The sequence below is a fragment of the Apteryx rowi genome, unplaced genomic scaffold (assembly GCF_003343035.1).
Source record: "Apteryx rowi isolate R43461 unplaced genomic scaffold, aptRow1 scaffold_17, whole genome shotgun sequence".
Classification (NCBI taxonomy): domain Eukaryota; kingdom Metazoa; phylum Chordata; class Aves; order Apterygiformes; family Apterygidae; genus Apteryx; species Apteryx rowi.
In genome coordinates this window covers 530,454-557,243 of record NW_020447974.1, presented here as the reverse complement: position 1 = coordinate 557,243, position 26,790 = coordinate 530,454, and the positions used below count along the sequence as shown (strand labels likewise).

General features: G+C 39.3%; 1 protein-coding gene across 2 annotated transcripts in view; it reads right to left on the bottom strand.

Moving 5' to 3' along the window:
- MYO5A (myosin VA) overlaps positions 1–17,754 on the bottom strand; it is an 89,141-nt gene extending 71,387 nt beyond the window's left edge. For both annotated transcript variants that reach the window (XM_026060608.1, XM_026060609.1), the window contains exons 1-3: positions 17,641–17,754; positions 16,008–16,179; positions 8,626–8,770 (exon numbers count right to left, since the gene is read on the bottom strand). In XM_026060608.1, the coding sequence (XP_025916393.1) occupies positions 8,626–8,687 (62 nt within the window). In that variant the 5' untranslated portion in view covers positions 8,688–8,770; positions 16,008–16,179; positions 17,641–17,754. The remainder of the gene's footprint in view (positions 1–8,625; positions 8,771–16,007; positions 16,180–17,640) is intronic.
- Between the last annotated feature and the right edge of the window lie 9,036 nt (positions 17,755–26,790).

The window sequence follows — 26,790 nt, the reverse complement described above, 5'->3', positions numbered from 1 at the left end:
CCATAATACAGGACACAAGGTTTAAAGCAATGTGAAACAGGCCAGCTATGCGATGTGTGTGCACCTCACTGAACATACAAGGCCTGTATTTATCATGTTCCTCTTTTGTATGCAAATATTTAGCCAATTTTCAGGTGTTTTAGCACTGTTTCAATTAAGAATGATACTACAGTTAGATTTTAACRCAGCCCTATTAATTCAGGAGGATTGTGAATAACTCTCTCTGTGAGGCAGAAAGAGTTCTTTTACTCACAGTTTGAAGCCCTTTCCAGATTGCTCTTCTCCCAAAAGCTGTTCTCCAAGCTTTTACTCACAGGTATAGTAACTGCATCCGGATCTGTGTTAAAAGACACTTTCAACCCCTCTTACCTGTGCACTCATACAGAGCTCATGAGTCCGTGCCCTCACCAGCACCTGCCCCCTCTGGGTCCCACAGCCTGCTAGCTCACATGTTCACTGTTCACTCAGTCATGTTCTAACTTTGCGTGGTGCCTCTACTGCTACAGTTATTTGATTTTTTTGAAAGACCAAAATTGCTTTTTGCATGTAACCTGAAACAAAAGGTAGCTGTAAAATCCACCAGCTTAGGAAGGTTTAATACAACTCAGTGCAATACATTCAGCTTCGCCTTTGCACAAGCACAGGGTTCTGGGGCTACAAACAAGGCCAGACATGTTTAGCAGCGTCTGTGCAGTGCGCAGGCCTTTGAAATTCAGCCCAGGATGTGCAGCATCTGTTAGAAGCCATTATAAACACTGGCAGCTCTACAAGCCCAGGATTTGCTTTTTAAGTAGAAGTAATTTAACTATTCAATAAATAAATAAGAATTCAGTAAGCGATTTTCTAATGCTCTCGGACCAAAGGAGAAAGCACCAGGCTCGAACAGGTGCCGATCCCAGGTTTGGTCAGCCTCCCTGTGACCGATCACACTGAGTGCAGGAGGCAGGATTTTGCCCTTCATTAGCCTTCTGAACAAACTATTGTAATCACACAATTCTTTGAAGCTCTAAATAAGTTCCATTATCCCCTGGCTTCTGGATTTGGCTCTCTGGCCTCCTTGATATAAAAAAGCACCCCCATTTTGTCTGCTTCCTTTCCAGTTGCTGCCTATACTGTACATAAAGCAAACGTCTTTCCGTTCTCTTTACACAGTCCACTGCGCCCTTTCCCTGGGAGACCACCGTCCTCTGGAGATGTCTCCTGCAACCAGCCACCACRGATAAATGCTGTGTCAACACTACTTCCACCTGTACTCCCTTTTCTCTCATTTTGAAATAGTTTCCTTCTTTCAGTCCTCCTGTCTGTGCTGACAGCCACCTTCCCCACACTTGGGCACAACTGCTCCGTCACCCCCGAGCCACACCGTCCCTGGACCCACGGTGATGAAACCCGAGAATTCGCTTGCAGTGGCACATCCCACAAGGTGCGGTCTGACACAGTAATTACCCTTTCCACCCTCAAAGGGCTGTTGCGTGGATTAACAAACTACATTTTATAAAACACCCAGAATGTTCAAAGTGCAGTGTAAGCGCTAAGGATTTTTATTAGAGACTAAGGTGTTTTGAAGCATTCTCTGGCAATGTGATGAAAAAAGAAAAAAAATACTTATTAGTGCCTATGCCCCAGAAAGAAGCGTCACTTCTTCTGGAGAACTAAGCAGCTACATTTCCTGGTTTATCCATCTGCATACTCCGTACCCATCAATCTATTTTGACTATCTGGATCTAACGTGCTCTGACTTGAAACACCCTGGTCTTTACAGAAGCTATGYGTTAACAATTCACGTTCAACTGCCACTTGAGTCATAACAATTGGTCCTGACTAATCAGTAAATTTATTTTTTCTAAAATTATTCATTTTAATAGGCATGAAACATTACTCAGACAAACCATGTCCTTTTAGTGCATTTCTAGATACATTTCTTGTTTAACTATTGTTTAAACCTTTGGTCATAACAGCATTTCTCACTGACATCTTCTTTTGCCGCTGGAGAAAAGAGGATGTTTGGAGCACGGACTTGGGGGTTGGAAGCTCAAAGCCATGAATAACTCTGGGGGGGACACAGAAATGGCCACAGCACACCATCTCTGCCTTAGTTTTTTCTTTTATAAAAGTGAGAATAGTTATACTGGCATTACAGGAGAGACTTTGGTGAATGTTTGTAAGGTGTCTGGAAAACATGAAGCCTTCTGTAAATGCAAACATTATGTTACCTGGCACAGAGTTCCCTTACACTGCAGCACATGGAGGCATGCAAAATTTGGAGGCATGCAAAATTTATCAGGTTAATTTTTGTATAGAAAAAACAAATTATCTTGGGGAGAATATTACCATGAAACCAATTCAATTGCAATCCTATCAATCACATACTCTACTCTCACACTTACTGTATCAAGGTGATGCGATCATATAATTAGACACTGGATGAGGACTTCCGAGACGGAGGCTCTGTGCCTGGCTTTTGCCACTGTCTGCCTTGGGGAACTTGAAAAAGGTGCTTTCCCACTCTGCATGGCTGTTTCAATGTATAAAATGGAAATAATGATACTGATCTCCTTTGTTAAGGACTCTGAGATCTGCTCATGGAAACTGCCACACAAAGGTGAAATATAAGTATTATAACCAAATTTTCTTGAGTCGGGTTCAGTTACAAACTCAGCCACTCCAAAACACCTCACATTCTTAAGCATCCTATGGTTCTGTTCAACAACAGCTCAGTATAAACACTCTGGAATACTCTCAAAACCAACAGATGTACTTTTTTTAAATGAACAAATCACACCACTTGCCATTTTAATTGTATCCAGGAAACACAGCTCTTGACTGTAAAAATGACAAAAGGTGAAAAGATAATGAATTGACTGTAACATCTCTTAACACATGCAAATGGAGAAAACTGAGGTCAGCACATGCTGCAAAATCATGACAGATTACACTCAAGAGGAGCACAAAGATGAGCCAGCACTACCAAACTGATTTATCTAGGGATTAGCCAGAGGTCACTCCTGCAACAGTTTACTAAAGCTTATTGCTTAGCTACCAGCAGGACACCTTGCATGAACTCTAGCTTTCCTTTATGACTTGGCTTAACCCTTCTGCTGCCTAAAAACAATCACTGCTCAGACAAGCAGGATCTTGATGTTATGTCAACTTGATTGGCATATCTGCTCTCTCGTACTCATAAAATCGTAAAAAAGGCAGACCCAAAGTAGGAGGGTTTCTTCCTTATTCACAAAATCATCTGCTTTCTCCAGAAAGCATGATTTCCCTTCCCATTCTAATTTTAACAACAGAGCCCCAAAAGAACCACCTCTCTCCAAGATAAGTATTTCATTTCAAAAGCCGTATGTCAAAGAATGCTGCTGTATGTTTGCACAGTGCCCACCACAGCAGGCTCTCGTTTCATAACTAAAGAGATCCATGACAAGTAGTTAATCATTCCCCTCTCAACTTTTGGCAGGGGAGAACAGCATATCCATTTATGAAACGCTGGGAGGCAAAGCAGCAGCTGATCAAATGTGCATTTTTATACGAGGACCTCATCTTGGGATGCTTGGGATGACTGGAGACTGTCAGTCAAGGTGCTTTCAAAACACCTACTCAACAGCTCACCAACTTTCCTTTTTTTAAAAAAAGTGATATAAAAAAAGTCTTCATACAGCTGAGAGCCATGAGACACATGCCACAAATCTGACAAAACACAGAGGCAGAGCCTGCTTATTAAAAATAATTTAATGAAAAAGATACACACTAACACTGAATAAATCATCATGCTTTGTCCAAACAGAAAAAGCAAAATTTTGGAGACTGACTCAACAGTGTTGCTTTCCATTCTGGAATTGGCTGAATTTTATAAGGACTTCATCAGTCTGTAATCTGTTTTCAGGTATTTTCAACTTGCTTTTTGCTAGACAACTTTACCCATTAGTAAGAAGGCAATGGCCAAGTTAGTTTACTAAGTTGAAAAGCACTGGTCTGCTGTATCTGTCATCAACCACAATAAAAATGGAAAAAACAGACCACTAAAGTGTTGATAAAAATATAAATTATCTTAATTATTGCAATATATTCTTACTATACAGCAAAAGTGATCCCATGTATGAGTGAGTTAGAACTTCTTTCTCTAATAATGTTGGGAAAATGACAATCATAAGTCTCACATATAAATGCAATCCTCCTTAACAGTTTTGAGAGTATAATCATCATTTCCTCTTATTGCAAACCATACAGTTAAAAACAGAGCTTCTACTGATCATTACAAAGAAAGGAAAGCTGCACCTGCTCATGGTTATGATTCCTACTGAAGTTGTAATGCTTCCAAAAGAAAACAAAAATCTGCCAACTGATGCTATGTGTCTGTTTTCATAGTTACCACAGAGAGTCAACTGTGAAGCCTAACATTTTTTTGTTGTTAATAATTTGCAAACGCTGACTTTTAATAGCGGTTTGCATTGCAGTTTGAAGAGCTCAATATACGAAAACACCAAAATACTGACATTGTGGTTTATATATCGGAGGTTTAAAAAAAAAAAAAAAAAAAAGTGCTTCAATAATAATTTACTTCATTTTAAATTGCTCATCTTCCTTAAATATTGTCTCAAACCTGCTTAAGTTTGCTGAAATGAATCAAGTTATATACGAAAGATATATACGCACATCCACACCCTGGCTACATACAATCCAAAATGAATGAATAGAAACTGAAATACAAGACTCACGGACAAAGGCAAGTCCACCGTGTCTCATATAAACTTACTAATATACAGACATGTTTGGCCAAGTCTTACAGACGAGTAAGAACTACTCGCACGGAGTCTTAAGAACAGTCTCAAATAATCCACAGTGCCACCCATTATATTTTAAACTAACTGCCCAGGGACTGGGCTCTGGTGGACTCTGAGAAATATTTGGTTCACACATTTCCCACCACCTTTCAGAGGGTGGGATCTGCTCACAAGCAAGAATGGGAAATGCCTTCCTCTCCCCTAAATCTAGCAGATTGTCTATCTGGGAGAAGATAGGGACATCTGAATAGAGGTCCCAGTCCTTTCCAGAAGCATAACTGTGTTAAAGTGGCTGTGGCAGCGCCACAGCAGCCCCAAAATACTAGGTGTGAAGTCTCAGAGGCAGAAGGGGAGCTCTGTACTCTTTCTCTTCTTCCAGGCCCTCAGAGAGGATCCCATCAGAGAGATCCTGCTTCCTTCTGCAGTGTCACACTAGCTGATGAATCTCCTCCCTGCTTGGATGGGAGGAAGAGAGATGCACTGAAATCTTTCTACAGGCAGTCTGGAGAATCATGCAACCCATCTGAATGAAATTACCTCTAAGTATAAGGATTTGGGATATGTAATCCTAAGTCTAATACAATTTAAATGTAATTATAAAACTAGTTCATTGCTTATTTTTGCTTATTTTGAGCAGAGCAAAGGAAAGGTGGGGGAAATGAAGCTGTTAGTCTGTGCAGAGAAGCTGTAGGAGAGAGGGAGAGAGAAAAGGAAAAAGGTGCAACGATATAGATGAGCAAGAGAGAGACAGAAAAGTCCAACATGAGAGTAATCCTAAAGAGTAGTGCACATTTTCTTACTGAAAAAGCCAGTAAGCTACTAAGCAAACAATAATCCATTATTTGATTGTCAACTGTCAGTAAAGAGCTATATTCCTTTTTGCTAATCCTCCACTGAAAATTGTTGACAGACTCCAGTTGAAAACATGAAACAACAGAATTCTAGATGTGCACAACAGTCCACAGGCCATAAATACCACAAAATTGGTCTCTCTTTATGCAGCAGGGTTCACATACAAAAGGTATCTCTATGTTTTTTATTAGCGTGATCTCAAGCAGTTGTTGAACGTCACTTTTCCTTCAGAAGCCAGACCCGAGCTCTGTGCCCAAGCTCATTCTAACAGTCAGCATTTTTGCACTGGAGGTTCTGAAGACACAATAGAAATACATGTAGTTTACAGTCACCAGCTCTCCTGACTGCTGCCATAGCACATTGGCTAAAGAAGACCAGAGAAATCATTTAGTTATGATCAAACACCAGGGAGGAGCATCTCAGCTACAGCAGGGGCAGTAATGAAGCTGACAAGAACGAATTCTAAATTATTACAATACAAAATATCAGGAAGACACAAGGAGTAAGTATTTAGAGGTGCCCACCAAAGCTTTACAGATAGCAACATCATGATTAATTATTCCAGTGATCATTTAAACATGGAGTTAGGAAAGATCAGATACAATAGAAAAATAAATCTCACCAAGTATATGCATATAAGTAGATTATTGCTATAAGTATAGCTACTATATGAATATTTAATGCAATTATCAAAGCTTTAATGAAATAGTCTCAGACGTAATCTGATTTTCATTTTTAAATAACCAGCTGCTGAACTGTAAATCTGCACACTTTTTTTCTTTTAACTTTATAGTTCAGGAATAAAAGGTGACTCATCCAGAATGTAGAAAGCATCACTAATGTTAAAGGGAAGAAGAAACATCTAAGGAATTGGGAACAGCGTAAGAAGACATGATTCAATAAGCAGACCCAGTAAGCCTGAATGCCAGAAAAAAATTCTTAAAACAAACATACACAAAATTAGAGACAGAGAGAAAAGAAAATAAGCATTAGGAATATAAATGAACAGTGAAATTGTTACTTCAGAGTTGAGGAATTGTATTAGTTTTCATTGTGTGCTCAGCTCTCATTCTGCACTTATGAAAATACTGTCATCTATTCATAAAAGAATAACATTGTTTATAACGTTGTCAACAGACACAGGAATAATTTATTAAGGTTAAAGGATTATTTAAGATCATTTCTATGCTTCCTTAATTTCTCATCATTTGTTTTAAAAAGAAACTTCTACCACATCTTATTTGTAACCATTCAGGAAAGCAGAATTACTGGAGGGAGCATCTAGAGTTGAAGAGGAGGCAATTAACACAAAAAGGAAAAACCACGGCAGAAAGTCCAGKCAAAATCACAGCCCTCTGAGTGCTCCTCTGCTGTCGCAGGAGGAAACGGGAGCGAATGCAGACTGTGGCCAATAGCAAGCTCCCGCGCACACACTTCAGCTAGCAAGTGAACAGAATACAGGCAATCCAGGACTGGGAAATTTCAACACAAGGAAGAGGTCAGCCTATTCCAAACAGCAGTCAAAGCAACCTGTGCACAGAGATGCCCCTCCAGCCTCCTACTTCTGCTGGTTAATACTAAGAACAAAGTTTCTGGGAATCTGAATTACATTCCTCACCAACATAGAATAGCAGGTCGCTGTGCCTCAGGTGTAAAATTGGGCCAATAAATTCTTATTTCATAGAGTAGTTAGAAGGACTTGATTAATAGCATCTGCAAAACAACAGTGATCTAAATTGAAGAAGCCACAATGCAGATATGACTCTCATACTGTTTTGCCTTTATAGACTCATACCAAGTTGTGTGTCTTTTATCTTAGCAGAAGGCAACTAAAGGAAATAGTCAACATCTGCCATACAAGAATGCAACTGTAGAGTATTTTTGAAACAGTGGCTGTTTTGCAACTACCCTAAATCAGGAAATATTGCACTGTTCTTTTGAAATGATCTACTATGCAGGTATGGAGCATTTTATTCATTCATTTTACTCTCATACGAATTCTTAAATGAACAGATAGCTAATTTCAAAGATGAATACTTTATTATTTTCAACCCATCTTCCTTTTGCCTCCCTCTCCTTCAATACAGCTTGAGGGCCATCACAATTAATTCAGAGATCAGTCAGTCTTCTCCTTGACTCATTTGAGTTGGGTGTACAGCCAACAAGGAAAACTGTATCAGCAACTTCCAGCTAAACAGTGAGGACACTAGGAACCATTTTGTTAACCAAAGACCACACGGCAACCCAAAAGACTAATTCCAGAAACGAAATGGTTCAGAAGTCTCTCAAACTGGCATGTTCTTGGAGTGAAGGGGAAGAACAGGTTCTAATAACCACTTTCCTTGGGTGATGAGTTCATTTTCATGCAACGATTAAAAAAACAAGTATTTCCTGTGCAGTCCTCGCAGTGTCCTTAGAGAACTGTAATCATGGGTACCTGTCCTGTTTTCAGGCACTCTCTAGGCAATCGGTCCTTTCATCCTTCATACTTCTAGTCAGTAACAGTCAAAGGCAAATCCCATTGCTGTTTCTTTACTGGCATGAGTAGGAGACTATAACAGTAAGGGCRTTCACAAGCTACATAATTATTTTCTTTTGTCAGTATCTAATATAAATATGACACAGTTAAGAATCTGGCATTTTTCTCTTTAAAAAGCCATTGATGATTGAAAAGTACCTCCATATTTTGCTAATCAAATCAAAAATATCTAATCCTATAAAGCACTGAACTAATTTTAGTCCTAAATTTTGAAGAGATCAATGAGGTCCTTCCTGTCAGTAGACATAGTCTTTATGGTGTTCCTTTTGTTTTCCTGTTTGCTACTTTGAAGCAGCTTATCCTCTTGTGAAATTCACTGAAATACTGGATAAAAGACAGATATTGTAAAATATTTCACAAGTTATAAATAAAAAAGTCAATTGGGCAGAAACTTTTAATCTTATTCTTTTTAGAAAAACAATGAATTCAAGACTCATGTGTCCTACAAACCTGGCCATCTGTTTATATGCTTCTTCAGCCACCGCAAAGATATGCGGATCCATATCCCCCATATTTTGGCCACTGTAGGCATTGATGATATCTTCGCCATAGATAGGCAGTTGTTCATAAGGATTTATGGCCACTAAGACAATACCTACAAAGCAAATGAAACAGAGGACGTTATTAACACTTGTCTTAAAACAAAACAAAAATGGTTTTAACAACAACTACCTTTTGTTCTTTCTAAAAATACTAACTACAGAAGAATAAGGACCTGATATTGACTTCAACAGATATTTAGTCTGACCTCAGATATGCATATAAAACGCATAAGAAGAGTTTACTTGTACCTTATTACAGGAAACATACCAGGGACAACTTTTTACTTCATCTCTGCATCTCTCTTCTCGAGCTGGCATGCACAAAACAACATAACCRGATTTCAAGTGCATCTGCTTGAAACACAGCCAGCTCAGTGCAGTACATTGATCAATGGGCACTGTGTTTCCCCATATTTTACTGTACGAGTACTTGGATTTGCAAACTGTAACTACCACAAGGTCTTGCTGACTGTCAGTTTGGTTAAGTGTGTCATGCTGTGGCCAGGACTAACATTTTCAGTATACATTTTTGTTACAAGTCATCATACGATTGTGGTTTAGAATTTAGATTCAAACTCTGGAGGTCACATAGTCCAACATCCTGCTCAAAGGAGGGCTGAATAGTGACCTTTTACAAGGGATCAAAAAATAAATGTAGACATCTTTCATAGGGCTGACACACAGAGGTACACAGTCATATCAAGTAATCAGGTATTTACACCTCTAGAAGGCACCCTAAAACCTCATCTTATACCTCGGTATAAGACGTGTATAATAACCTACATCTCCCATCTTCCAAATTTTCCATCCCAATTTAATGCATATCTGCCTTTCTTTATAGCACTCCCATTACTACAGCATTTCCAAACCCATCATATCCTTCTGCCCTCCCCACAGACTGCCCCCAGTTCCTTCCTGTTTCACAGGAAGGCTTAGCCTTGCTCAGCACATCTTTCTTAGCCACAAAGTGAGATCTCAGATGCTTTTGGTCCAACTTCCTTTTACAGGAGAAATGAGGATTTCCCTGCCCACAGGGAGGGTTTGAACAAAGACTACTAATAGCTTGCTCTTCTGCAGCATTTACAATGGGTGGGGAACGCTTATTTGCTCCATGCAGAGGTGAAAACACTGATCCCTGTCACGAGACCCAGCCGTACGAGGCAAATTGTGCTCTCTTGACATGGCAAATCCTCCTCACTTTGACAATGTGGTAAGGGGAGAAAGAAAGAAACTCTACTTTTAACTGTGGCCATTTTTTAAATGGATTTTCTTCTTACATATGTATTTCAGCACCTGAAAGTGACAGTAGGGGTGCAAGTGGCTGCATGTTGACTGTAGCAAGCATATCATAAACACTTCTTGGACTAACCGGTCGCTGATGAACCCGCACTGAAAACACTTCCATAGCACTCAATACTCTTCCTCAAATTCACACACATGCACGCTTCCTGAGGGCAGTTCCCAGCCCTCTGCTCTGTGCAGATTCCAGCGTTGTGATCTATATTTAGGAAATTTTCCACACAAAAGCTGAGAGAAGGGAAGTGAAAGCACCTATAACCTGGCTCCGCTGCTGTGAATATCGTCCCATTTTTAAATCCTGTCATGCATTTACAAATGAAGCACACACCATAGCAAAAACATTAAACAACAACAGAATATCTTTCAAGAAAAGATGTGAGAGACCTTGATCTATTTCCATAAATACACTGCAAGTTTTATGTCTAGACACACCTATCTAACTAGACTCAGTGTTTTTCCATCAGCCATGACTTCACTGAAATGACTCAGGGATGTGAGTTAGAAGCATCTGTAAAAAATTACGCCAAGTTCAAACGCTTTAATGATGAGCCAAAAAATAAAGGGGGCAGGGAGGGGGGGGAATAAAGGACCTCAGTACTAGCAGACTTGCGGAATGGTTTGGGTGTCAGTTTTGAACATCTGCACTTTGAAATTATGAGTAAGTATGTAAAAAGGTAAGTTTTCTTCAAAGAATATTCCAGTGTCCATCAGATGCATTGAAAAATAAGCAACCTGGGATTTTTGAGCCAGTCAGCGGTGGCTTAGACTGGGGCAGCTGAAGCAACGTTTGCCCATGCCTGCTTGACTTCCCCRTTACGGGAGGGTGCGTCTCTGACCAGGCCCCCGGTGCGCAGACCTGCCCCTGCACAGCTGCCAGTTATATCCCAGCACAGCATAGATCACCACCACCACCAGCGCTGGAGAGCAGCAGGGCAGCCAGCCTGGGAGGGTCACCGAACCAGCCATCCCAGGTTGGTCTGCCACAAATTCATGCTAATACCCTTAATTTGACTGAAGCACAAAGATGGAGCAGTAGATGTGAAGGATCAGGACTGGCTGCAACAACAAAACTAGGTGGGGTAACAAAATCAGTCTGGATTGCCAGAGGACRAATGCACACTGGCAATACTTTCCAGAGGACAGTGCCAGGGCATGTCCCCAGCATGGTGGCCTGTTCCGTAAAACCAAACGCACCCATGCAAACTGCAATACAGCTGCAGCGCAACTAGTTCTACAGTGAAAAGCCCGGGGACAAACCCAGGTCTCGCTAACGCTTCAGAGTGGCGCGGGGGCTCAGCTGCCCGCTTGCTTGCTCCTGGGCGGCAATGCACATACGCTCACCCCGCTGCAAGCTTTTACTGTCTCTTGGAGACTGCAGGTATAAACCAGGGATCTAAGACACCTTAATAAATTGGCACCGGCTCCCCACTACCTTCTCCTGAGTGCTCCACAGGACAGCAGAGCATGGCCCTAGGTAGCAGAGAAGGTGGTATCCCAAGGCTCCTGTGATCCTACCAACAGGAATTAAGGAAAATTGTCTGGCATGATCCTGAGGGTCCTTGGGGATTTGTCAATATACAGAAATACACAGGAGAAATGCTTACTCTCTTATTTCTCTTCAACATGCTTCAGTGGCATAGACAACCACATGTCCTCAGGGATTTTATAGGTCTCTGAGCACTGAACAAGAACCATGTTCCAATTCCTAATTCCATCAATAAAGTACCATTGCTAAACAAAATGGCAATTTTATCTGTTCTCAATGAAGGTGTTCTGACGACTTCACAGGAGAAGAAATTAAAAGGTTTACATTCTGGCGTTTGCTTAAAGGATCTGGATCAGGGTAGTGTTTTCTATAGCGGATATCCCGAGGGAGCTGCAACTGCGCATACCTCGCACAGAGCAGTGCTGGGAAGCGGGACTGATTAGCTGCGTCAGAGCTCTGTGCTAATGCAGTGGTACTTTTCTGTACCACCTAACTGAGCGTTTTCACTGCCTCTGTGCCGTACAGCTTATCACCAAAGCAAGCAGACCACAATCCACCTGCAAAAAGTGCGCCTTTGCCACTGATCACTATGATGCACAGACTCTCTTAAAGCCTCCCCGACTGGTGAGTCTAATCAAACAGACATTCAAAGCGCTGTGCAAAATTTCAGACAATTCCCTTCTGCTTTTGGCTATGTTGGCAAGAATAATCCCTTGAACTGCAAATAAGCAGTCCCATGACAAATCTCCGGCATATTAAATTACTTAACTTCAATAGTGATTTGTAAAATCAACAAGCAAACAACTACCATCTGGAAATATCCAAAAGATGTAAATTAGGAATTATATGTTTTCTATGGCACATTTTAATCAATCTGTCTCACAGGGACATAATTCAGAATAATTTATATTAAACTTTTTTTATTCCTACTAAATCATACTGGATTTTTCACAAGAAATATCATGGCCTTTCCCAAATTAGATTTACATGTGTTTTTATTTTACAGAATTACAATAAACTGAACTCCTTGGTTACTCTTTTGCCTATTCTTATATAGACCCAAAATAAGTAGCACCAACTCTTTCAGCTTGAAGATATTGAAGAATCTGTGGACAAGCTAAATATTAAAATAAACAATTTGTCAATTTAAATTAAAGCTTTACCTCCTGCATAACAAGTAGTATTTTGAACATTTGAACTACACAGCAATATTCACTGAGCTTTGATCACAGCCACATCAGTTTTTCCACGTAAACATTCAAATTTTCCTCTGTAACCTTTCAACTTCATTAATTCTTCATTTCACATTCTCAGCAGTAAAACAGAATTGCGAAATCATCCCAGGATTCAGGTGAAAAGCTGCCTTGAAATTAGGAAATCAAGAGTTCTTCTGTTTAAGAATTTAGATGACCTCAAAGTGAAATTTTGAAGAATTTAATATCCTTTTGACATGTTACTCTAAGGACAGAACAGTTGACTTAATTTCTAAAGCTGTGGACATGCCTCCATCCCATATCTACTTCTGCTGGTTGAGAATAATGTTATCATAATTCTCTTGGTGGATGAAAACTTTTCTTAATCTCCTTCAGGCTAAATCAAGTGGGTTAACTTAAACCACCTTCACCAGGTATGTGAACTAGCCTGGCTAACGTTGTCTGAAGTAGATTAAAGAGGCACATAAAATTCCTTCCAATGGCAGAGCTCTAAGGCAACAATCTTTGGTGGAGAGGAAGTAACAAACACTTTGGATGAAAACTGATAGAGTGATTTGAAAAATGAATGTCCACAGCCAAAGGATCAGGTTTCTAAAAGCCAACACACCATAATTATTTAATTTACTTCATAACATAAGGTACATATGACTACATCCCAAGCTAATATATCCTCACCGTAATGTATTCCTCAGTTCACCAATTAGTATTAAACTCCACCCATCTGCACTTTGACCATCTGGAACTCCCAAACTACTTAATCCACTACTTAATCTAATAAATCCAGCATGCATTTCTGAGAATTCTCAGTCAAGTCCTGTTTGGAAGCAAAGAGGCTCGTCAAGCTCAACAATCCCACGCTCTTTGACAAATCACTGAACTCCAGAAACAGTTAAAGGCCTTCCAGCCATTTGGCTGTATAAAATCAGCCAAACCACCAACAAAAGCACTAGGAAAACCATGAAAACAACATGTTTTCCAAAACACAGCAAAACAAAACTAGCAGACAACACATTCATTTTGAAAGCCTCTTAAATGATGCTAAAAATAATCCACATTTGCAAGCAAATCAAACACAACGCTGTCTTATGGGACTGGTACGGTTGTACTAGTAGACACAGTACCACTAACATCCGTATAGACTGAAAGCCATTTACAAGTTGAGGCCATGAGATTCCAGCTACACACAAGCCCTTTCACAGAAAGTTCCCCCACCGCGAGCTCTGTCATGGAGGCACTAGGGACAGATGATACCTAAAATTGTGGAACTGAGATTTCCCTGCTCTGGGACGAAAACATGCACCCTTAGCAGGGGTTGCCCAGAGAGCCTGTGGTATCTCCATTCATAGAGATACTCAAAACTTAACTGGAAAAAGCCSTGAGCAATCTGATCTAGCTAGACCAGTTCTGAGCAGGGAGCTGGACTAAAGACCTCCAGAGGTTCCTTCTGACCTAAATTACTTTGTGCCTCTAGTCACACTCTGACTGCATGACAGGATGAGACATGACGGGATGAGACGTGGGTGTGAATCACCTCCCACACCTAGGGGGAATAAGGCTGGCTATAAGCAGACGAAAGCAAAATCTGATCAAGTCCCCCCTGGTCTGGACACTACTGTGAGCAGGCCTGGAGAGTAGGTGCACTCTGCTGGGCATCCACAGATTAGGAATCGCCAGATTGAGCAAAAGGTGGTGGGTTATTAATGCCTGCAGTCTGCTCATCACCCCATGTTTAACATGCTGGTTGCCTTCACTCTCCATATCCATCACCATAGGTGGAGCTACAACAGCGACCTGAACGGGGAAAAATCTGATTCTTGGCATGCTCTGTATGCAGACCAGGACAGGACAGGACATGGCTTTCAGCAACAAAACACAAATTCTTACTTCAGATATCTGCAACCATGATTAGCTGATATCTGTCAGGGGCCATCTTGCAACATGATGAGTTCCTCAGCCTCATGACAGTCTAATCTAGATTTTGCAAAGCAGTGCAAAGTGCAATGAAATTATAAGCAGTAAGTCTAATAGCTAAGTCTAATACATGATGACATCAGGAAGGCTAGGTACACTCTGGGATGCCATATCAAGAACTGGGACTGTCCTACAAAAGTCTGACTAGAGACAATCTAAATTGAAAAAGTTAAAATTGTATATTTAAAAAGAAATCTTGAAGCATGTTTTCTGTTGGTATTAACTGGGCTACAAGGAGTACAGAAAAATAATTTGACTACAAGCAACGGGAGAATGTGTCTTCGTCTTAATCAGACAATTACGAGAAGGAAATTTTCAATATCTGTTTCCCATCATCATATTTTGTTTTATTTTTACTCAGCTTATAATGTAAAAAATCCACCAATGAGTTAAAGTTTGTTTCTTATGCACTAGCACAATGTCCAAAGTACAGATAAACCAAAGGAATATTTAAAGATTAACAAAGATTATGTATATTGAAAGGTTATATAAAGTTAACTATGTATTTTGACTAAACACTAAGATAAAAAAAATACACACATACACACAAAGAAAAGACCAGAAGCATGAAATCTAAATTTTAAGCCTAAACTGTCTCACCATGTTTCTTTAAAATAAACCACTCAGCTGCAATTTTTTAACTGTGATGAAATGATCAGTAAAGTAAYATCCTCCCATTTTGACCAACTGAAAATATCACAGGCAATTATAGTTTTGCGTAGCCTCTACTGCTAGTTAAATGGCATTTTTAAAAACAGCATTGTTCATAATTGTGAATGGACAAGCCCTGCCTCATACACTATTGTATATTCGCTCCTATAGTTCTACTGAATGGAAAACACAAAAAGTAAAATAAACTGGTATCTTCTGTACAGAGATACAGGAGTTCAGTACAGAGGTAGGTAATCATAGGTGGGAAGTAATAAATCCATCAAACAGACAGGCTGAGCTCCTACATTTGCACCATGTGAAGCTCTCCTCCAGCCAACGCTCAGCTGAGCATGCTGAAGGGGCCAACCATCAGCAAGGAATCCCACCAGCAAGCTAAGATTGATGAATACCCATTTTATAAGCAGAGTTCTTTGGGAAGCTAGAGGACATAAAGCAACGTCACTTTTCCCTGAACCGTAATACTTTCAAGTCTATTCAATGCAGGTAATAACCACAAACACAGGGCCTTTCACAAGAATACCCCAATATGCCCTGTCATTAAAATACTTTAAGTTAAAAGCACACATACCAATAATCAACTTTTTTCCCCCCCATCTATGGCATTCTCTGTAAAGATTATACTCTATGGTATAAAAAGACAGTACTTACCACAATAGGTATAAATTAGTTTAGAGTCTATAAATCGAACTTTGAGGTTGTGCAAAACAGCAGGTTCATGGAGATAACTCAGTGCTGTGAGGTCATTTTCGCCAACAAGTATGTCAGGGTTTCGCAAGGGAGGCAGTTCCTTGGTCTTCGGATCTAGGCAATATTCTAAGTCCTGAAAAATAAATGGAAACACATGTTGAAAGAACTGGGGTTTTTTAGGTTTTCTCATTCAGTCCCTCCGACCATTCTTCCCCAGCAAAATATTCCCAAGTTACAAAAACACAGTACAGCATTTAAATTAACAAGTGCTTTGACTTAGCACTGCTTTCTCAAAAAATGTCATTAAAATTTTCCCCCAAAGGATTTTTTTATACACAACATGCAACCATAAAGGGATATCATCTTGCTAAAAATATTATTTAAACAAATCTCTTGCTTTTGCTACCAAAAATTATTCTTAAATAAACTGAAATATGTTATATCATAAATCTATTTTTTCACGTTATTTTCTTCTTGAGCAAAACATAAAGTCCCGTCAATTTACAGTCAGCTTCATATGCAGAAGATACAAGAATGTTGCCAGAACACTAAGAAGAACACACAAAATGAAAAAAATGCATAAAATGAAAATTTATGCATCTATAAATTTATCTCTACTGTAGACGTTTTGCTTGCGTATGTCCACAGACCTAACAATACTTCAATTTAGCTGACATTTTCTTGTCCCAACACAATATGATTTAACAGCCAAACATCCCTGTTCTACTAGATGTAATATCCAAGTGTGTAACACCACCATTTTTCTTGGAACGTGTGGGAGGAAAATTAATCTTGTCAGATTATAAAGGCTGTACTCAGCTTGCGCTATAAGGGACATGACAGACTCAAAGACTAAAATTATTCAAGTAAAAATATTTTATTTAGAAAGCATTTCTATATATAATCTGTTAATTTCTATTTCATTACTACGTATACCATTATATAAAAGCAGGATCTAAGCTGCTCACTGGTAAGAAGAATTAAAAAAAAAAAAAAAAAAGTGACCTACTGCAGTATATCTTTATTTTCCATCTATGAAGATCTGAGCGATCACCATCATTACATATTGAAATGAAAAAAAATATTTCTATGACATAAAAAAAATAATAGGCCTTCACTATAAGGATGTGAGATTTTTTGTAGAGACGTCATCATTTCTTTATATAGTATATAATATCATTTTCAGAATACTCTTAATCCTTGCCCCATTTTATCTTTACTAATCTTCTGACGGTTATGCTTGACTTAAAAGTCACAGTTCTTTTTCTGCAACACTACTGTCCTAGGAGCCCACTGGAATATCAAACCAGGGTTACAGCTTTAACAGCATAAACAGAAAAAGATGATCCAACTAAACATGAGGAGCAGATGGATAAAAGCAATAAAGAATAGTACTTTTAAAAATCAGATAAAATGGATTTTTGCAAACAAACAGAAAAATTTGTCACACACACAAAAATACTACTCAGTCTGTGGGCAAGAATAATTGCACTTACATAAATACAGAGATATTTTGACAACACAGCTTTCTGTGTTAGATACACCAGGCTCCTGCCAAGAGCAAGAACAGCTTGCAAATAACATGTAGACCTACCTTGCCCTCTTCAAGTCGAAGCTGGAGAACTTTATCTCCAGGTTTATAATCTTTGAGAAGTTCTGCTGACTTCCAGACCTCCTCTGGATCAGGGATCCAAACCCTGGCATACTGCAATATGAAGACAATAGCAAAAGGTAAGTGACTTCTTGTTGCAATATAGTTAAATCTTCAATATATATGACACCAAAACCTTTTCTTTAAAATACATATTTTTGTAACAGTCAAACCTTTAAGCAAGAGAGAAAATTTATTAGAATGTCTGAGGTGAATAAGTTGCTCTACTGATTGATAAAAGCCTACCTATGAGCTTAATTTTATTTCCTATTCCAAAAGAAATAGGCATTTCACCTGCAAAATAATGTTCCAAGATACACATTCAGTGCTGAAAATCTAGAAAGAAAAATATCCGTGTTTTCAGGGAGATCAAAAATCTGGCTACGAAAAAATTTTAATTAAAGTGACTCTTCTGAGACTTACCCTATCTGAGTAGGTTCTAACTGCATTTGCAATACATAAAAAAAAATGTTGCCATGTAATGTCAAGAGAACACTTAGGTACATCTGTGTCAGTTCAGACAAAGCTACCTGATCTCAAGTATTGAAAGCTCTTTCTTTCATATTTGCAAAATATAGGGGAAGTTTAGAAAGGATTATCTCCAGAATGCCAAAATAAAAAACTGGAAAGATCTCATTTAAAAGGTCTCCAAATAATAGAAAAGAAAAATCTAGAAGTCCAGTTAATGACCATTTTCATCCAAACCAAGGGCACGGGCTTGATCTCTGTGTTTAGGAAGCACTRCATGTGTGCCAAACTCAAGAGATTGCCTGGCTGTCTTCTCCAATGTAAAGTCATGGAAATGTCGTGAGGAAGAAGGAAGGCTCACATGGATGGCTTCCTTCTGGGCTGAACTGCCTGAACTATCCCTAATGATAGTGTTGAGATAAAACTCTTGAACACCAAAGGGAAAAAAAAACACCCAAAAGTAAATTAAAAAAGCTAATTTTTCTATTTTTAGATTTTAAAACATTCACGAGGAAAAAAACAGTTTTTGTGCTTCAAGTCAGGTACTCTTTGGACCAGTGACCCACAAGACTCTTCCTTAGCTCCAGATGATGCATGATCATATAAAGCTGCCACATGCCACTGATCCGCTGCTGTTGATTCCATGTTCATATTTCCAATTCTGCATGGCACGTAGTGGCTCAGAGAGCAGAGGAAAATGTGGAGTATGCAAAGCCCCGGGGCATGTATGATGGAAAGAACTGCCCTACGCCATGCAACAGCTTTCGTTGCTCATATTAACAACTTTTTCTTTTTCTTAATGGCAGAAAGGGACATTATGAGTATTTACCCTAGTCACAGGTGTTGGTACAGGTCTAGTAATTTCACCCACTAATTACAAAATGCAAGTTTGATAAAGTAGTTGAGCTGGAAGTAAAGATATATCCAAACACAAGGAATAAACTGCATTTCTTAATAAAACATTCCAGTGATTTAATTACCTCAAATCATTAAAACATCATTCCTCTTTAATTTGAATTCCAGTATTCAGCACCAGGATCAGTGTCCACTAAATTAAGGAACCTCATGTAAACTGTTTTTCTCTTCCTGTGCACATGTACAAACTGTTGGGTATCTCCTACCATATTTCTTTAGCATTTTCTTGACTGATGGCAGTAACTTTAAAGCAATTAGACTATTTAGGGCAAGTACTTTCCTTTCGGATCAAAGCACAGATGCCGGTGGCTCTCCCCAGGAAGGCGGGAGCGCAAGGAGCGGAGCCATGGACGCCACCCACTCTGTGCGCCGGTGGCCAGGCAGCATCCGTCTTGGCTGAGAGTGGCTGCCAGGCCGGACACCCCGCGCACCGGCAGCCGCACAGCGCCTCCGGGCGACTTGTAACCTACCCCAGGCACTTCACAAAAGACGAAAAGCGGCAACTGCAGTGTGGGCAAGGAGCAAACAGGAGAGATCAACCACCTCACCCACACCCGACGCCTCTGAAATAGCGGGATATATATTGAAYGAAACACCCTCCGGATTGTAAGCAGCAGATCATACCCCATATTACAGAGGAGGGCAAATAAACCTGGCCCTGCCAGGGTGACTTGGAGAGAGAAACGCCCTCCTGATCCTAAATCTGACAACGAATTTAACCTGGAGCATTTGCACAAGCCTGCTGCACAAAGGCAATAATGTCCCTAAGCTTTGGAAAAATGACACAGTATAAGCTACACTGCACTAAAAAACTCTTTTTAAAAACACAGAAGAATTTGGGATAGTATTTTCCTTTCCATCACCAACTCCAAAGAGCCAATAATCACTACCCAAGTCTCTTCAAACCACGATAACAGAATTACAGATTTAAAAACTGTGACTGGCTCTAGCCTACCCTGAAATGCATTCAAATATTTCCAAAAGAATTCACATCCACAGTCAGCTCCAAAAACAGGAAAATTCAGGGTTGCCAGAGACCTGAGATGGACTCACTTTCTGCAAGGTTACTAAGGCTTTGGGAAGTTTCTTTTAAAAGGACACTTTCTAACTGATAGGCAACTGTATTGTCAAATAGCACTTTTTTTCCCCTCTCAAAATAAACTATGATGCACTTAACAAAAGAAAAATAAAGACAAAGACGACGGTGCCCAACAGGAGAAAGCAGCAAAGAACTATACCGTGCGGAAGCCCACGAGAGCCTGAGCGTAGGAAGCAGCAGCGGCGCAGGGAGCAGAAGCAGCCGCAGCAGCTCCCGAGAGGTCCTGTAACACCCAGGCACGGAGACTAATACTCTGAGCAAAAAAAAGCTTCCATTACAAGTCACTGGATGGGCTTCAATTTAACACCTGCTTCTTAAAATCCCAAATACCATCTTGCTTTGTTTTCTAAAACGCTTATAATCAACAGAGGAAACTATCACAAGAAAACATAAGAAATTTCAGAGATTTCAGCAGGGAGTTTACTTCAGGTATTTGGGGAGTCTGGCATGTATCTTTAGTTTTCCTATTGTTTAGTGACTAAAGAAGCAACTTCCCTGGAGAAGAGGGGAGAAATTCGTATATACATACCCATACTTTCAGCCAGACAACCCCACTAATATGAACCTAACAAAAGTTTCTGTATTTGGTCTTATCAGCATGACAACATGCAGGAGGGGTAAGTCCCACCACTGATGCCAGGGGAGCAGGACTAGGCCACCCCACTGGAACAACAGAGAAAATATACATAAAAACAAAAATAAAACACACTAAATGACCAAAAATGTTTCTTTTTATTTGACCCACAAAAACACCAGTAATGGTAAATCCCCCTATTCTGACATCAACTGCTGCAGTTCGTCCCAATTCACCCCCAACAATGTATAAAGAACCTGCCACAGATTAATAAATAAGGTCTCTAAAATACTTTAAATGGTTCTGAATATTGAAATGTTTGTTAACAGCATGAAAAGGTTATTTATCATTTTAAAACAAAAGCAGTCACACAAGACATGAAGTGGGAGCTAAGTGGCTACGGGAACCAGACTCTTTTGGATCTTCATACAGTTCAGCTGCATTAGGGCAGACACACAATCACACTTTACTCATAAAAGCAATTTTTGTAATCCAAAACAGATATACTACATGTTTTCAAAAACAGAAAGAATAGTCATATTTTTAAGTGAGTGAAGCCAGATATCATGGCTATCTCATGTTAAAAGAATCAATTAAAAGTGTATGCAAACTTACATAGTTACTTATACTGCTGCATGTATGTGCAAATATGTACACATGAAAACAGCTCTTGAGTAATGCTAGGCAAAGGCTATGGCATTTTTAATACATTAAAGCTTCTGAACTGATGCTCCTGCAGCTTTTGGAGAGCACTGAGCTTGTCCCACACCCATTGCCTTTGCAAACAGAACAGTTGCTTGGTTTTATAGGTGCCATTGCAAAACATCCTCAAACACGAATCCCAATAAAAAAGGGCAGAGATTCAGCCTTAGGGCAAAAGCAGCTGCTCTTTTCCTTGTCTCTAAGGAGGAGGCTAGAACCCCGAACAGAGAGGAGGCCGCCTTCGCTGCTCTCCCTCGAGCTGATGGTACGTGCTCCTCTTCCACAGGCCTGAGCTGAGCTGCCCGGGGTGCAAGGCGGGAGCAGAGGGGGAGCGTATGCTTCACCAGCCAGTGGGCCATGCCATCTGGAGGCCTCCATCCAGAGCCCTTTTGAAACAAGGTGTGTATAGACAAGCTATTCACAGAGATGCTGGAACTGCTCTCCTTAACTCTCTCTAAACCTAATTTTCTAGGCGGCAAACTCCATTCACTTACATTTTAAAAAGTCACTTGAGAGTTTTGTTTTCTTAACTTGGAGATTAAAGTTGACAAAGAGGTCCAGAGGGAAATGAAAAATAATACTTTGATGAAAAAAAATCTTCCGCTTTTGCCAGATTAGTAAATTCAAGTAGTTATTTCTACTCTTCTGATAAAACTTAGTTCATCATTTTTCTTACGTGCCTAAAACAAGTCAGTCAGTCATCTCGTTTTAATGGGCTCTCAAAGGACAGCATGCACAGAGATCTAGTCCAGACTATTCTGGTGCAAAATACAATTAATTCACATAACATGTTTAGTCCATAAGCAAACAATAAAAGTTCAGTATTCTTGAGGCCTTGATCAAATCGGTAACCAACCTTCCTATCACTGGTCCTGAGACACTGGCAGGAGGCAAGGATGGAGTGAAAGGTCTGTGAGGTCCTTTTGCAGTATGCCTTGACTCGCACTCCAGCAACGATGTGAAGATGGTTCCTGCCATTCCTACGCTCTAAATACAAACCATCTAAAAACATTATGTGCATGGGTAGCTGGATATATAAAGAATAGCACAGAAAAGATACAACCCTTTTGGGTACAATGATAGCACAGTGTTGGCCTTTATGTATAGAATCAAGGTTATTCTTTTAGCCAACATCCAGAGAAGTGCTCAGCTAAGATTTGTGTGGATTTTTACCCTTCAGTAAAATCAAGAAAAAGGACGCATCCTTTCTAATGCATCCAGAAGTGACTGGAAATGCAACTTAATGATAAAATAAAGCTGAAAATACATTTTGGCTGACCAGACTTCATTAAACACCTGTTGGACTGTGCACAGAACATGGAGTTAGCAAAATCATGTGTTTTATTCTTATTTTTGCCACTAATTCTCTTTGTTGGCTCAGTTAAGTCAACAATTCCCTAACCAATGTGCCTAACTGATAAAATAGGGATAAGAACAATGGTGACAGACATGAAAAGCAGTAGATTTTATGTTGATTACATTGCTTAGAAGGACACCAAAGAAAATAACAACCAAACCATAAATAAATAAAAAACTGTCCCCTAAAAATCTTGATTCTGAACCTATACARTGTGTATTTACTTCACTTACTGGTAAGCAAATAGAAGTTTCTCCAAGCTATATGGCAATGACTAACACACCACTGAAATCAGTATCCACAAACTGTTTCAAAATAACTGGAAAGTATTTGTCAAAGCACAGCATATGATGGCAGAGAAAACTGTGTATTTGGTCATACAACTTAATCACCTAATCTTACCCAACTTATTTTTGTATAACATGTTCTGTCTCAACAAATGCTGAAGCTTTCTTTTCTTTTTTCTTTTCTTCTTATTAACCTGTTTCTAACTACTTCAATGACAAACTTCTTGTTTCTCTTAGGGTTTTCTTGAAAGACAAGACTTCGGATTGCCTTCTCATTGCAAGACAGGAAACAACCAAATAGGTCCCCCAAATACAACCTCTTCTGGAGGAAACCTGACAAGCGTTTACCAGCACACAGCACCACCGCTTCACCAGAGGAGAGAAACGCTCCGGCTGGCTTGCAGCTGCCCGGGAGAGTCAGAGCAGGGCTGCAATTACACAAGCTGGAAAGTATCCAGGGCATCAAATTAACATTTCTAACTCTGGCAAAAAAACTACAGCATTTTCAATTATCCTGCTTTAATATCTCATTTGAAATATTTTAAACTCCGGCTGAGTGCCAGTAGCCGAGTTCAAGACAGCAGCTCCTGGCTGATGTTTTTGTTTCTCCAAACTCAAGTTTGCTCTTTCCCTTTCAAAGAGGGGAGTTAGTGCGATCACTGGAGTTTCAGTATTTAATGCAAGCATTACTGCATAGCCAAAAAGGGGTTTTAATATTACACCKTCCCCTTATTTCAGGTATATTCTAAGCCTACCATGTGGGCACCCCATCAACTAGGCTAATTTAAGCATAGCCAAAGCAATGACTGCAAGAACCTTTCAAGAATAAAAAGGAAGTACAAAATAAATGAAAAGATAAAATTATCAGAAGCAAAAATTACCTGAAATGTGCCTGGAATTACTTCAAACTTCACAAAACATTTTGCTTCCCATAACTGGGAGGTTTCTGAAGAACAGTGTACATGATTAATTTACAAGAGCTTAAATCAACAGCTTTTGCCTTTGATATATTGCAGCCGTTAAAGCACTCCCACCACCTCCATCTAGACAGCTCCTGAACTCCTGAAAAGCTTATGCCATATACGTGAACCAATTCTCTCTACCAAGTAAAAGGAGAAAAATAATGAAATAAAGGCTTAAAAATTCACTTTCATTGCTTCCACTATAAAATATCTGATGTTTCTGCGCCTGGTCTTTCTTACTGCTCCCCAGATGATYATGCCAGCCCTAAGAATGTATTTTATACAATGACAAGCAACTTTCATTTCTGTAATAAATATGCTTTTATTTGAGCTTTAGTAGATTCATGTATAATGCTACTGTTCTTAATACAGAAGTGCAGGATTACTTTTTGGGTACATACCCTCCTCACCACTCCCTGAAACGTAAGAATGATCATGAATCATCTGAAAAATGAAAGACTCAGAAAACAACTCTTCAACATGTGCCGTTGCAATTCATACAGCAATGTATATAAAAGTAATGGAGGCCAATAAAAATTTAGCAGGGCAGCTGGGAAATTAGGTGCAGAAGACGTGGTTTGGTCACTTAGATTATTTAAGTACTGCTGTTTCTCCAGTAAAATCTCTGAAGGGAGATTTTCAACCGATAAATCACTGTCAATACTGGAGAACGGAAGAAAAGACTGAAACACAAACATGGGGAATAAAACGTATGGGATGACATTAATCTATCTACTAATATTTAGCTTCAAAAGGACTAACAGATCATCAGCTACCAAGTAATACTTGGAATAGYGGTCTTGAACCACTGTATATGCAAGGTATTTACAATGCCAGATTTTGATATTTAGGGAGTTAAGAGCTTCTTGCCTTTTCTTATTTCATGGTTTAAGATGACTCCCTCTAGCCCACTTTCCAAAATTAGGCTGGATTGACATCACAGAATCTTGCTTCTTTCAAATTTGGCAACCCTTTCTATATTATGGCCCTGTTTTAAAAGCCATAAAATAAAGCTGGGCTTTCATACAAAGTCTGTTTATCTATGAAAAAAAGAATCTATAGAAGTTTGCTTTTAGCCCTGTACTATTCACAATTCTCAGGCTGAGAAACCATATTTAAATTAAAATGAAAGTGTGTTCTAGCAAGTATACGTGCTGATGCACATACAAACCTATAGAAACTACAAAACTACAGAATAATTCCAAAATAAGTAAACAGGACATCACAATAAAGGTACAGTTGCAGAATCAAAATAGTGCACTCAGGAGCCCATGTCTTTTCTCCTTTCCACTTGTTTTTTAGACAAAGGATTCCATGTAAAACCCCATAAATACACATATTTCCAAACTTATTCAAATGAATCTATTTGCAGAACTTTTTTTTAAAACTAAAAAATCAAAATTCTGCCAGAAACTGGGGGTGCTCAGATTGGTACCTTTGTGTTAATCTATCAGACACRTCTGAAAACAGAATGCATATCACATCTCTCCCAGTGCTTTATGTTTGTTTTCTCAGCTAAATCTGCAGTTTCCCATCTTTAACATTTCTGATGGGATATTGTTTCTCTCATCATAGGACTTAACAGAAAGCACTGTAAAGGTAAAGACAAAAGAGGAGGAATGCTTTCAAATATTGTCGTAGCAGGGAAGTTAGCAGGCCAGTCTCCTCCAGGCTACACAAAGAAAAGTTTTCTCATGTAAAAAAGGTAGCAGCACTGTAAAACACAAGTTCTGTTAATTTTAAGTGGCAAACATTGCATAGCAGTTTCTAAGTACATGATCCAAGCCAGTATGAAATAGGCACCTTTAATTTATTCAGTTGAAACTGTACATTTTCTACTGCCTACAGAAGGGAAAGAGAAAGCAGAAAGTGGCTTGCCATARAAACTGGGTTACTACAGACAGCTGAGTCTTCCACATGACACAACTTCACAGATATTAAAGTCATCCTAAGAGCACTAAGCTGTAGCTTTTCACCTCCAACATGATTGCTACCTAGACTTAAATCCCTGCCAGAGAAAAAGAATGGTAAAAAGAACAGGTGGGAGGAAAAAGATGGTCCTCATTACCAGCACTGAGTCACTTCAGAACATGCCACCTTGTTGATTTAGCAGAATTAAATCAGATTTTCATGCTATCTTTTACATAATCAGTTGATGTTAAAACCCATTGCTCTACAGGTTCTAGTGTGAACATGTCTGACCTTAGTGACCTAGTGACCTTACAGCAGGAAACAAAATCATCACTGGCAGAAAGAATGGAAACACTTAGTTTCTCTCTTGGGAAATACCCTACTTTAGTATGTTTATTATTCATCCCTTCTTATTTACTAACATATAAAATGAAGTTTATGACAACATTAAAATAAGACTAAAATACGATAAGCTTTTAGAGACATTGAATTATGTATCAGCCTTGTAAAAAGAGAAGGAAATTTTGGCCTAAAATGGCACTGTAATTGTAATAAAAATTACAGCAAGAACTCTATTGAAATTGTGCCTGATTATGGTCATTGAATTTACTGCTCTCAGTAATAGTTCAATGCAAATTTTTAACCACTAGAAGAAAAAAGACTGTTGACAGGGGAGATAACAGTAAGATTTACTGAAGCAAAGACAGTGAATCAAATTTTAGTTAAATTTTGTTACCATTCATGGCATCACAAACTTGCCAATAGTGTCACTTTTGCTTTATGTTTTGGTACTAGTTTGGCTCCCTTGAACTTGACTT